We start from the raw sequence: 12,722 nt of genomic DNA, 5'->3' as shown, positions 1-12,722 counted from the left end.
TTTCGTCCAAAATCACGATTCATTTGTAAATAGCTAAGGAAATATTGAAAGTAAAACTGGCAAACATATGGGGAAATACTAAAACTCATGAATCAAAGAAATGCAAATTAAAATGAAGAGCCAGCTTTTTAAGAAAATTACAAATGTCTTCTATTGAGGGGGCAATGGGAACAGCCTCCTTGCCCCCGGCAGAGACTGGAGGTGTCGCACACCTCTCCAGAGGGAGCTGCGGCAACCCTGAGCCACTCATCTGAAGGCTCCTTGGCCTTTCTTCTAGAAACCTGACTTTTGTTTTGGTGATACAAAATGTGGGGAGACCAGGAACATAAAGATGTTCACCGCAGCGTTATTTCCTAAAACCAGAAAAAACCTTTAAGCTGTCACGTGAGTGGAGTGATTTACAAGGTGTAGACTCTGCTCAAGCCAGCCCAGGGACCAGCTCGTGTGCTCACACAACTGGGAGACCCCAGGCCCTGCGGGAACCCCCTGCTCCTGCACTCATGCCAGGTTGTTGGGGTGATCTTGCTGGATAGCAGGGGTTCTGGACTTTCTTCCTCCCTCTGGGGACGCCGGGTGGAAACCCCTTATGTAGAATACGGGCTTTGGTCTTGTGTCGAGGAAATGCGACTCTGGGCTCTTGACGTAAAAACATTGTCCCACAATTGTGTAGGAATACATGCAAACAGAAGAGACTAGAGGAATACGCAGAAGTGTTATGGGGGGCTCCTTGCCTGAGGCATGGCCTGGGGAGGATGGAGGAGCTTCTGCCCAGGTTGTGTGGCACCAGAGGGTCAGCTTCAGGGGGTGGCCTGCCCTTCCACACCAGGCTTATCACTGCCACCGCCCTGTTGCTGCCACCAGAGCCTGAAGACGCAGGCCTTGGTGATGCCCCAGCTACTTGGCAGGCTGAGGCGGGAGGATCTCTTGAGGCCAGGAGCTTGCGGTGTAGTGCGCGATGGTCACCCCTGTGGAGAGCTACAGCACTCCGGCCTGTGCAGCTTAGCAGGTCCCCATCTCTAGGAAAAAACTGGTATTGGTATCACAGAAGTGATATTTTGGTTACCTAAACTTTCCTTTAAAAAAAATTTTTTTTTTGAGCTAAGTTTTAAAGAAATTTTTGCAGGTAAAGACATCCCAGGCTGTTCCAATATTAGGATGTTACCAGTGTCACCAAGTTTAATTTTTATGTTTATGTCCACCTCTAGGTGCTCCATCTCGAAAAGCGAGAAAGGCCTCCAGACCACCAACACTCAGCTCAAGTCAAACGTCCCTCTGTGTCCAAAGAGGGAAGGAAAACATCCATCAAATCTCATATGTCTGGGTCTCCAGGCCCTGGTGGCAGCAACACAGCTCCATCCACACCAGTCATTGGGGGCAGTGATAAGCCTGGTATGGAAGAAAAGGTCCAGCCCCCTGAGGCCGGCCCTCAGGGGCTGCACGACCTGGGCAGAAGCTCCTCCAGCCTCCTGGCCTCCCCAGGCCACATCTCAGTCAAGGAGCCGACCCCCAGCATCGCCTCGGACATCTCGCTGCCCATCGCCACCCAGGAGCTGCGGCAAAGGCTGAGGCAGCTGGAAAAGTAACTAAGTGCCACCATGTTGTTTCTCACCAGCAGAGCAAGCGCCCCCCACCCCACGCTGGGGGAGAGTCGTTTAACGCAGCAGAGCGTGAGGCCGGCATGCTTTGGGGAGGGAGGCCTAATCTTAGGTTAACTGAAAGCACTTCAGGTTGTGTTGCCGTTTTGCTCACTGCATCTCGGACTTTGGAAATAAAACCTGCCATTTTCTAGGATTTAGTCATTAAAGATTAGAACGTGATGGAGTAATAGGTTTCACAGTAGGAAAGACAGGAGGCAGTGCCGGGACGCTGCTGTGTGCCTGGGCCACTGCCAGGAAGACGGACGCAGAGCTGGCCCGCGGGCCTCGCTGCGGCCACCGGAGAAGCCCTGGCCTCCCCGTTGTGTGAGGACAGACCTGCCCTTTCACGTAGTCGGATCCCATCGCTGTTGCTCAGTCTCTTTTGTTTGTCTTCGGATGTCTCTGTTGACTCCTTATTTAAGCCCCATGACTCACAGGTGTGTGTTAAGGGTTTCTTTAGATATGGAGGAAAAAGTTGTCTGTAGTCATCACAAGCTTCAGATGTTAACCTTTTCCTCTTGGTGGAAGAAACAAAATTAACCTTTGAAATAGTTCTCCCTGTGTGGTGTTATAAGAGGTGTGTTGAGTAATAAGAAAATAGTAACAGAAACGGAGGCAAAGGTGCTTCTGAGCCGTTAGAAAAAGCACACGCAGACTGTGGAGCTTGCACAGCCGCCCTCCTCTGAGCCACACTCACTTTTTTCTTTCATGCTTTCTCATGTCCACTATTTTGGAAAGAAGAAAACATTCCTTCTGTCTTGCTCCAGAAGGAAATAGAATTTTAAACAAGGAAACACTTTTTCTCAGGAGCTCAATTTGGGAAGTAGAAATGATCTTAGGGGCCACTGAACGAACAAGACCAGTTGTCATTTTGGGGGTCTGTGTTCCATCCTTGAGCAGAGAGAAATGGAAGGAAGGGCGCTGCAGTCTCATCAGATGGGAAGAGAGCACGTGGCTTGCATGAGGCTTTGAGACGGGACTTGCAAATTCGGGTAGGACAGGCTAGAAACTGCTTAACAAGGACCACAGGGCTGATGCTTGTAATAAGGACACTGTGTGGTTTTAACCTTGGGTGCTCAATTGGTGAATCATAAGATCTGCACATTTAGAAAGGAGACTATTCCTTATAGGGTTGCAGCCTGCAGGCCGGCCAGCCTGACAGGCCCGGAAGCACCTCAGAGGAGGAAGGGTAGGGCAGGAGCTTGTGCGGAGCACGCGTCCTCAGCAGGTTCCAGGAGGAGCTGTGAATGCTGCAGAGTGCCCAGCCTCTCTAGAACAGCCAGCAGCAGTCCGTGGTCAGGGTCTGCCATCAGGAGGAAGTTGTGAAATCAGCCTCTCGTCAGTCAAAGCTGCAGTTAGCGCCGGTGGAGCAGGGGTCAGTGAGTCAGCATCTGGATGAGGACAAGCTGGGATTTTGCTTTAACACTGCTGCTCTCGAGGCCAGTGCTTGTTTAGCTGCTGGAGAAAGAAACACCTGGCGGCAGGTAGAAGCCAGTTTATTCTGTTAAGCATTGGGTGTGAGGCTTACCCTTGCCTGGCACGGCCCCAGGTCTTCTTTGTAGCTTGGTATCTTATTGCCGCAAGGAATCTGTTCCTTCAGTCTTAACGATCTCTGCTGCAGCATTAATGCCAGTCGGTTGTTGCATCTGAACTGCGAAGGAGGGGGGTATAAATAACCTCCCGTCCTGTTGTGGTCAGGAACTCAGTGTTTAAGTTTCTCTGGGGTCCCCTGGGTCCACTCATGTGGGAGTGGGGTGGGGGCTTAGGATTTTACTTTTAGTTTTCAGGACCCTAACTAAAAAACTGTCAGTTGGCTGGACGCGATGGCTCACGCCTGTAATCCCAGCACTTTGGGAGGCCGAGGCAGGTGGATCACCTGAGGTCAGGAATTTGAGACCAGCCTGGCCAACATGGTGAAACCCCGTCTCTACTAAAAATACAAAAAATTAGCTGGGCGTGGTGGCGGGCGCCTGTAATCCCAGCTACTCAGGAGGCTGAGGCAGGAGAATCGCTTGAACCCAGGAGGCGGAGGTTACAGTGAGCCAAGATTGCGCCATTGCACTCCAGCCTAGGCAACAAGAGTGAAACTCCGTCTCAAAAAACAAAAACAAAAGAAATAATGTCAGTTTTGAATAATTAATTTATATTGAACCCTCAAGTAAAATATTCATCTGTTTGACTTGTACCCAGAAGTTTCAAATTATGTTTAAGTTCATGGGTAATTTGACTTCTTTTTGTCTAAATGAATAGAAATTATCTTATTGTGTACAGTGGACCAGTGAATCACAACGTTCTCCAGTCTCAGGCAAGCTGGTGACTTTCTGCTCTTTTCCCACAGCGGGACGACCCTGGGACAGTCTCCACTGGGGCAGATCCAGCTGACCATCCGGCACAGCTCGCAGAGAAACAAGCTTATCGTGGTCGTGCATGCCTGCAGGTGGGGGCTGGGGTCCCACGCGCCCGCTGCTGTGCTGCTGAGTGCGGATGCTGGATAGGATGATGTAGACACCGCCTTTAGGATTTCCAAACATCCATTTATGTTTCATTTAGAAAGGACAAAGCAATTAAACCTCTAGAGATGGTGCTCGTAAAGGGTGTCACCACTGCATATGTCACATGACAACGTTTTGGTCACCGAAGTACAACGGTCCCCTAAGATCATACTGTATTTTTACTGTACCTTTTATGTGTTTAAATACACAAATATGGCTTGGCGTGGTGGCTCACGCCTGTAATCCCAGCACTTTGGGAGGCTGAGGTGGGCAGATCACCTGAGGTCTGGAGTTCGAGACCAGCCTGACCAAAATGGAGAAACCCTGTCTCTACTAAAAATACAAAATTAGCCAGGTGTGGTGGTGCATGCCTGTAATCCCAGCTACTAGGGAGGCTGATGCAGGAGAATCACTTGAACCCAGGAGGCAGAGGTTGCTGTGAGCCAAGATCGTGCCATTGCACTCCAGCCTGGGCAACAAGAGCGAAACTTTGTCTCAAAAAGAAAAAAAAAATACACAAATATGTCACAATTGCCTACAGTATTCAGCACAGTAGCATACTGTACAAATGTGTAGCCTAGAGCAGGAAGAGTGTGTGTGTGTGTGTGTGTGTGTGTGTATTTTTTTTTTTTTTTGGAGACAGAGTTTTACTTTGTCCCCCAGGCTGGAGTGCAGTGGCACAATCTCATCTTACTGCAACTTCCGCTTCCTGGGTTCAAGCAATTCTCCTGCCTCAGCCACCCGAGTAGGTGGGATTACAGGCGTGCACTACCTCGTCCGACTAACTTGTATTTTTAGTAGACACGGGGTTTCACCATGTTGGCCAGGCCTCCTGAGTAGCTGGGACTATAGGTGGAAGCCACCAGGCCTGGCTAATTTTTAATTTTTTTATGGAGACGCTGGTCTCTAATTCCTGGCCTCCCAAAGCACTGAGATGATAGACTTGAACCACCATGACTGGCCTAATCAGGAAAAATTTATTTTAACTTGTTTGTTATATTAATAAGTATAAAGTCAGGTGACTGTTGCATTAATTGCATTCGTTAACAGTGATACTGTGGGCTTACGAACTATTTTCCTTTTATGCAATTTTCTCTGTCCTATTAGTGGTTTAAAATATGATATAAAAATTTGGTGCTTATAAATAGCTGTTGGAAACATAGGAAAATAAAATTAGCACCATTTAGAAAGATGATAAAACTGTAGAGTTCAGTACATCACTCTTGAGAAGTTCATATATTCTTGCCACTAAGATAATGATCGTGGGGGATACTGTTGTAGAGGAGTCTAGCAAAACAATCCCTCCTAGACTTTGTGGTCAGTCAGCAAGTGAAGAATGTGGGGGCCTGTGCAGCTGGGCACCTGACCGCGTTTGCTGCAAAGGAGCAGCCCCCGTCTGGAGGGGTAGGCACTGTGGGGTGGGGGCCTGGCTTTCTTGGCTGTGAGAGAGAAAATGGCAGAAGCATTACGGAAAGACAACCGTCACTCTGTTACAAGCAGAGACCAAGGACTTGGAACGTCCTCCAAACTCTGGGCTTGAGAAATGAAGGCCGAAGTCGCTGCTGAGAAAGCCACTAAGGAGTTTGGGAGATGCCACCAGGCAGCCGTCGGGGGAGGCAAAAGCGCCTCACGCATTCTGTTCCTTGTTGCTTCTCGGTTTGTAGATAAACATGAAATCAAAGCTTGATAAAGCACATCTGAATGTGCTGCTCATTCTCTTTTTCTCGGTCCTAATACCTCGTCTTCTCTGGTTTGTGTTGTAAGAAACCTCATTGCCTTCTCTGAAGACGGCTCTGACCCCTATGTCCGCATGTATTTATTACCAGACAAGAGGCGGTCAGGAAGGAGGAAAACACACGTGTCAAAGAAAACATTAAATCCCGTGTTTGATCAAAGGTACGGTATTTTATCCAGCTGAGGATAGACTGCCTGGTTGAAGTGACGGATTAAGAAGGCCCTAAATGGTGCTTTTGAGTGGCCAAAGCACATAAATCAGCTGTTGAGAAGTTCAATCAGAAACCAAATTTTAGCAAACATACTTCTCCAAACAAATAAGCATTTTGACCTTCATGTAGAAGCTCTAAATACAGTAAATTCAAGTTATAACCCTGTGGACATGGAGACTAGTGATTAAATAAAGATCAGGTTACTGATGGCCCTGAAGAACTCATTTTTGGGGGTTATATCTGTTGACACTTAACTATGTTATCAATTAAAACTGAGAATTTAAGGATACATATATTTTTAATTTTATTTTTAAATAACAGTAAGCCCCAAACATCTTAACGTATGACATATTGGAAAAACAACTGTATTTCTAAAAATAAAAAACATAATAATGAAAAGAATGGTATTATTGTTCAGCATTTTTGCTCATCTCTTTAGTGGTCTGGCTCAAGAGGGGCTGGAGCCTGCTTCTGTGGTCAGGGTGATTTGGTGACCTCCTAGGAGGGTCTCAGAGACACCCCCAGGGGTCATTAGCCCCCACTTTTAAAGAGCTGCCAATCTGTACCATTTTGGTATCTTAGGTGATTGTCCCCTAGTGCTTCAAAACCCACCCGTGTTTTGGGAGATGATAATAATACAGTTGTATGGTGTCGCTATCTGCTAATTCAGTTTACGTTTCATCTTTAAACGTCCGCCTCATTCATTGTACTTTCATACAAGTAGCTTTATGTAAAACACCCATCAGAAACTGGCAGGCGTGCATCAGCCCCTGATGAGGTTGTGCAGGGTGCTCCTACCCATCCGAGGCATTTAAGCGTCTGGAGACTCCACGTGCCTGTCTGGGTTTCCAGCACGGTGGCCTGGGGCAGGCACCCGCAGCCCCGAGGAGAGATGCCCTGCGGCGCTTTAGTGCAGCGTCTGGCTGAGCATCGGGAGTGCTTTGGAGGCCTTCTCCCTCCTGCGAAGCTGCAAGCACATACTTTTTTTTATTGGAGATGGTGGGAATAGGGCCTGAAGACTAAACAAGACTGAGTGGAAAGCCTGAGTGAGTGGGCTGCTCTGGAATTGCTGTTTTGTCAACATTATCCCACATTTTAACCCCCTGGAAGAGTCAGACATGTTCAGAGACGCTCCTCACCCACCCGTGAGTGAGCCAGGGACCTTGGGACCCAGACATCTGTGGGATGCCGGAGCCTTCTCTTATGTGTGGGAAATGAAAAAAATGTTGGTTTTTGAGTCTTCCTGAAATGCCAGATTAAAACATTAGGTAGAAGAACTCAGTTTTGTAATAAAAAACAAACATGACATTTGGAATGATCTCATGAGCAGAAATGCCATTCTTAGTTGTAAGAAAATACAGCAGAATGATGGATAAAGTAAGGCTCTCGTTTGCTATTTCAGCTTTGATTTCAGTGTTTCGTTACCAGAGGTGCAGAGGAGAACGCTCGACGTTGCCGTGAAGAACAGCGGCGGCTTCCTGTCCAAAGACAAAGGGCTCCTTGGCAAAGTAAGTGCCAAACGAATCCTCAATCAGTTCCTGCACTTTGTAAAATTGAACATTTACTTGCAGTGCAGTGTTTAGACCATGTCTGTGTAAGCGGAAAGGGTGAACTTACGAGGTCGATGCTTGTTTATAAATCATGGGCTATAAAGACAGTCAAAACATCTGTGCTTTCTGAAGATATTTTAAGTTAAGTCTTCACATTTTTGTTCAAGTATCACATTGAAGGAAAATAATCTCTTACAATTCCATCTCCTCAACTGATGGCTCTGCTCTTTTTCTAAAATTCTTTGGCTTTATTTATGTGAATTTCTTCTACTCTTTGTCCGTATTTCACATTTCACTTTGGCATGTGGGTGTATGTTATTTAGGAATGAGAGTAGGTTCAGTTGGGGAGGAAGAGATTTGAGTCACGGGCATCATTTCGTCAGCTGTGCTGCCATGGAGGGCACGTGGGCCAACCCTCCTGTGAGTCATCTCCGCTGATATTCCGTCATAGCTGAATTTTAAGACTGCTGGATGCATGAAGGATTTCTTAGATGTATTCAGCGATATAGCTTACAGGTGCTCACGGGGGTAGAAAAGATTGAAAAAATAAGAGCCTTCAGAAAAGGGAGAGTCCATATTCCTAGATGAAGACAGAAGATTAGAGAGATGAGAAGGAGTGGTAAAAGATCTAAAAGACATTGCCTTCGCCTACTTTATGTATTTGTTTATGTATTTAGAGACAGGGTCTGTAGAAGCACAGGCTGAAGTCCAGTGGCGCGATCATGGCTCACTGCAGCTTCAAATGCCTGGGCTCCAGCAATCGCTGTCTCAGCCTCCCGAGTTGCTGGGACCAAGGTGCGTGTCAGCACGCCCAGATAAATTTGTTTTACTTTTAATAGAGACAAGGTTTCACTATCTTGCCCAGGCTGGTCTCAAACTCTTGGGCTTAAGCGATCCTCCCATCTTGGCCTCCCAAAGTGCTGGGATTATAGACGGGAGCCAGTGCCCCCAGCCCAGCCTACTTTAACTGCTTTTTTAAAAACCCACAGGTATTGGTTGCTCTGGCATCTGAAGAACTTGCCAAAGGCTGGACCCAGTGGTGAGTGTCCCTGCTGCAGACAGAGAACCCCAGTGTGTAGCTAAAAACGCTTTCCCCGCCCGGTGGGTAGTGTCCCCCACAGACAGTGGTGGAACCCGACACGTATCTGATAGGCTTTTCCTACTTGGTCCTGTATCCGTCACCACCTTCCTGTCACTGTCTTTCTCAGGTATGACCTCACGGAAGACGGGACGAGGCCTCAGGCGATGTCATAGCCGCAGCAGGCAGGAGGGTCCTCTTCAGCGTAGCTCTGCACCTCTACCCGGAACACACCCTCTCACAGACGCACCAATGTTATTTTTATAATTTCATGGATTTAGTTATACATACCTTAATAGTTTTATAAAATTGTTGACATGTTAGGCACATTTGGCCAATATTATCATTGAATTTTCTGTGTTGGATTTCCTCTAGGATTTCGCCAGTTCCTACAATGTGCAGTAGGGCGGCGGTAGCTCTTGTGCCTGTGGACTCTGCTCAGCTGTGTCCGTAGGAGTCGGATGTGTCTGTGCTTTATTATGGCCTTGTTTATATATCACTGAGGTATACTATGCCATGTAAATAGACTATTTTTTATAATCTTTACATGCTGGTTTAAATTCAGAAGGAAATAGATCAAGGAAATATATATATTTTCTTCTAAAACTTATTAAATTCGTGTGACAAATAATCATTTTCATCTTTGCAGCAAAAAGTTCTCAGTGACCTATTTTGTGGTGTTTCTTTTTGAAAAGAAAAGCTGAAATATTATTAAATGTTAGTATGTTTCTGCCCATTATGAAAGATGAAATAAAGTATTCAAAATATTAACATTTTCATAAATACAAGGATGTATTATTGAGAAGTAAGTTGAAGGGCTTATAAGGAAAAATGTTTTATAACTGAGTAATATAAGATATTAAGAGAATTGTCATGGTTCATAAATCACATTGTGCTAATCTGAAATTTCTTACATAAAAATGAAATGTCTTATGTTTATTTTAATTGCTGTTGTAACTTACTCATGAAACAGTATACAGACACCTTGTACTTTTCCTCAACTGTAAGAGCAGACTTTCAATGTTAGCAATTAAGCTGTTGTCAAATAATCAGTCATGAGCTTTGTTAATTTTCAATGTTTTCCCAGCCTATAAAAAAAGGAAGGTACACGTTGTCCTTTTAAAGGTTGTGAGGTAGATTGGGGTGAGTAGACAGGATATTGCATTAAAAATTGAAAGCTCGATCTCATTATTGTCAGGAACCCCCAGTGTGACCTCACACATAGGATGTGGGACCTTTGAGCCGACGTGCACTGGCCACCACCAGGGTTGGGGGTGCCACAGCTGCGAGCCCGGCCCCTGCTGTTCTCAGCAGCCACTTCCCAGGCTGCCTCACTTTATGCCATGACTGACCTTAATATTGGGATATTGTTATGCAATTTTTATCCTGTTTAGACTGTTAAAAGCAGGTTTCTGTACTTAAGAGTCCCCCAGACCTCCTGTGAGGTGAGGCTCTGTTGCAGTGTCATAGGCTGTGTGTGTCTGTAAAGAAAGAATGCACATATGTAGACGATTAAGTGTATATTATAAGCTATATGCTGAAAATGGCTTCCATAGCCATGAGAACATCTTAAAACTATGTATAAATATATTAAGGAAAGTATAGCTTTGTAATTTAAATTGGAGCTTTTAGCTTATTTCATGGAACTATACAACTTGTGGGTAACTCACATGAGCAAACAAACCAAAGTGCCTGTGACGGGGCGGGTGGCATCTACCCACCCTCCCTTCTAGCAGATTCTTATTTTGTTTGAATTTATAAACAAGGCTGGTGGCTGTCTACCCACCCTCCCTTCTAGCAGATTTTGATTTTGTTTCAATTTATAACTTACACTTTGAACCATGGGTTTACTTATAATGGAGTCTGTAGCTTCACAGCATATTTCATGTAATCATAAAGACCAGTATATTCTCTCCTGCTGAATGACATGCGACTGTAAAGCCTCTTTATAAACCATTTCCAATGTTAGTATATAGGATTATTTGGGAAGCGTATCAATACCTTTATAGACACATACGAACGTGTATGCACACAAAACATTTAACTATGGTATTTATGGAAGACAGGTAACAACATTAAATCTAGTTGCTTTCCCTTAGTATTAGATTTGTTGAGGGTTTTTTAAAAATCAGGTCTGTTGAAAGTCTTCTGTCATCATCTATAAAGCAGCAGCACTCATGGAAATTGTAGCATGCCAGTAATTTTTACCAACATCCCATACATCTGAGTTCTGCAGTCCAGTGTGTAATCCGCTCCATGTGTATTTTGCTTAATGGAATGTTTTATTTAAGCACTTAGGCAGAGTAGACACAATTAAAGGTACAAAGCCCAGAGGAAGTGGTAGAGCAGCACCGTGCCTGCCCTGAGGCAGTGGAGTCAGTAGCGCTGTCTCTAGGGCCTTGAGTGCCTGGAGGTTCTTGGCCTCCAGTAGCTGTCTCCATTCTCTTTTTAAAAAAGGGGGTGATTCTGAGGCACTGAAGTACCTCCCAGATGTGGAGGAGTGAAGCCACCATCGAGGCCACTCTCAGCACTCCAGGATCCCAGCGATGTCAGACACTCTTGAGTTGTCAAAACGTTAATTCTCAGTTTTAAATAATCAGTTTATCTAAGAAAAGGGAATTTTAACTTTTCTACCTTGAGCCAAGCCAATGAAGGGAAAATTAATTAACTTAGTAAATTTGAAGTGCAGCTCTGTTAGCTCGTACATGTGGGTTCTTATCCTGATCCTGTGCCTTAAAGTAGGAAGGTGTTTCCAAGTTCAGATTAAAATAGAAGCAGCTGGCCGGGTGCGGTGGCTCACGCCTGTAATCCCAACACTTTGGGAGGCCGAGGCGGGCGGATAACCTGAGGTCAGGAGTTCAAGACCAGCCTGGCCAACATGGAGAAACCCCGTCTTTACTAAAAATACAAAAATTAGCCGGGCGTGGTGGTGGAGCGCACGCCTGTAGTCCCAGCTACTCGGGAGGCTGAGGCAGGAGAATCACTTGAACCCAGGAGGTGGAGGTTGCAGTGAGCCAAGATCGCACCACTGCACTCCAGCCTGGGCAACAGAGTGAGACTCCGTCTCAAAAAATAAATAAAATAGAAGCAGCCTTGTAACTGTATTTACCATGATAATATATTCTGCACGGTAAGAATTCCTTTTACAGACATTCTTTATCAAGAGGTCGGCCCTTCTTTTTCAGGCACGTAAGCCAAATGCAGGCCTGTGTGTAGCTGTGTGTTTTTTCTGTGGTTGCCGCATTTATTCCACCTCCAGCTGGACCCCCCACTGCAAATAGAGAACAGCGGTGGGGGATGGGGGTTAAAAAGTAGAGAACGGCCTTTCTGTTCAACTAATTTCACGTGACAGTGCATGTATTTATTCAATAAAACCTTTATGTTAGCTCAGTCGTGATTTGTTTTTCTGTCTTTTGAAGGGAGGTGTTCAGTGTGCAGTCAGATCATTTGAAAGGAGACGTCGTGCACTGTTTCATTTGCTGTCTGCACTTGCGTTTTCCCAGCAGCTACGTCAGAGCAGCTGACATCCTTCCTGTTGTTCCCAGCTCAGTTTGACTCTCCTCTGCCCAGCACATTACACTCTGCATGTCGAAAACAGCTCTTCTAAAGGGTAATCATACGTAGAAAAAATAGACTTTAAATGTGTTTTTAACTAGGGCTCTGAGAAGTGCAGCGGGGGCTGCCGAGACACCTGAACGTTGGAACACTGAGGGTGACACTGGAGTATCCCTTCCTGTTGCGTTCGTTACTGGTGGTCCGGATCGACTTGAGTGGAGCCCTTGCGCTTTTCCTCGTGGCCGCTCGGCATTTCACACCGGGCACTTCCTTTCTCCTTGACTGTGGGCATTTCACACCGGGCACTTCCTTTCTCCTTGATTCTCGGCATTTCACACCGGGCACTTCCTTTCTCCTTGATTCTCGGCATTTCACACCGGGCACTTCCTTTCTCCTTGATTCTCGGCATTTCACACCGGGCACTTCCTTTCTCCTTGATTCTCGGCATTTCACACCGGGCACTT

General features: G+C 45.9%; 1 protein-coding gene across 3 annotated transcripts in view; it reads left to right on the top strand.

Moving 5' to 3' along the window:
* ESYT2 (extended synaptotagmin 2) overlaps nucleotides 1–12,093 on the top strand; it is a 98,403-nt gene extending 86,310 nt beyond the window's left edge. For all 3 annotated transcript variants that reach the window (XM_055115583.2, XM_055115584.2, XM_055115585.2), the window contains 6 exons: nucleotides 1,206–1,579; nucleotides 3,976–4,074; nucleotides 5,894–6,025; nucleotides 7,478–7,583; nucleotides 8,615–8,664; nucleotides 8,834–12,093. In XM_055115583.2, the coding sequence (XP_054971558.1) occupies nucleotides 1,206–1,579; nucleotides 3,976–4,074; nucleotides 5,894–6,025; nucleotides 7,478–7,583; nucleotides 8,615–8,664; nucleotides 8,834–8,879 (807 nt within the window). In that variant the 3' untranslated portion in view covers nucleotides 8,880–12,093. The remainder of the gene's footprint in view (nucleotides 1–1,205; nucleotides 1,580–3,975; nucleotides 4,075–5,893; nucleotides 6,026–7,477; nucleotides 7,584–8,614; nucleotides 8,665–8,833) is intronic.
* Nucleotides 12,094–12,722: the final 629 nt, after the last annotated feature.

Source organism: Pan paniscus, chromosome 6 (assembly GCF_029289425.2).
Source record: "Pan paniscus chromosome 6, NHGRI_mPanPan1-v2.0_pri, whole genome shotgun sequence".
Classification (NCBI taxonomy): domain Eukaryota; kingdom Metazoa; phylum Chordata; class Mammalia; order Primates; family Hominidae; genus Pan; species Pan paniscus.
Note: the sequence above shows the minus strand (reverse complement) of the source record. Positions and strands in the feature narration are given on the sequence as shown.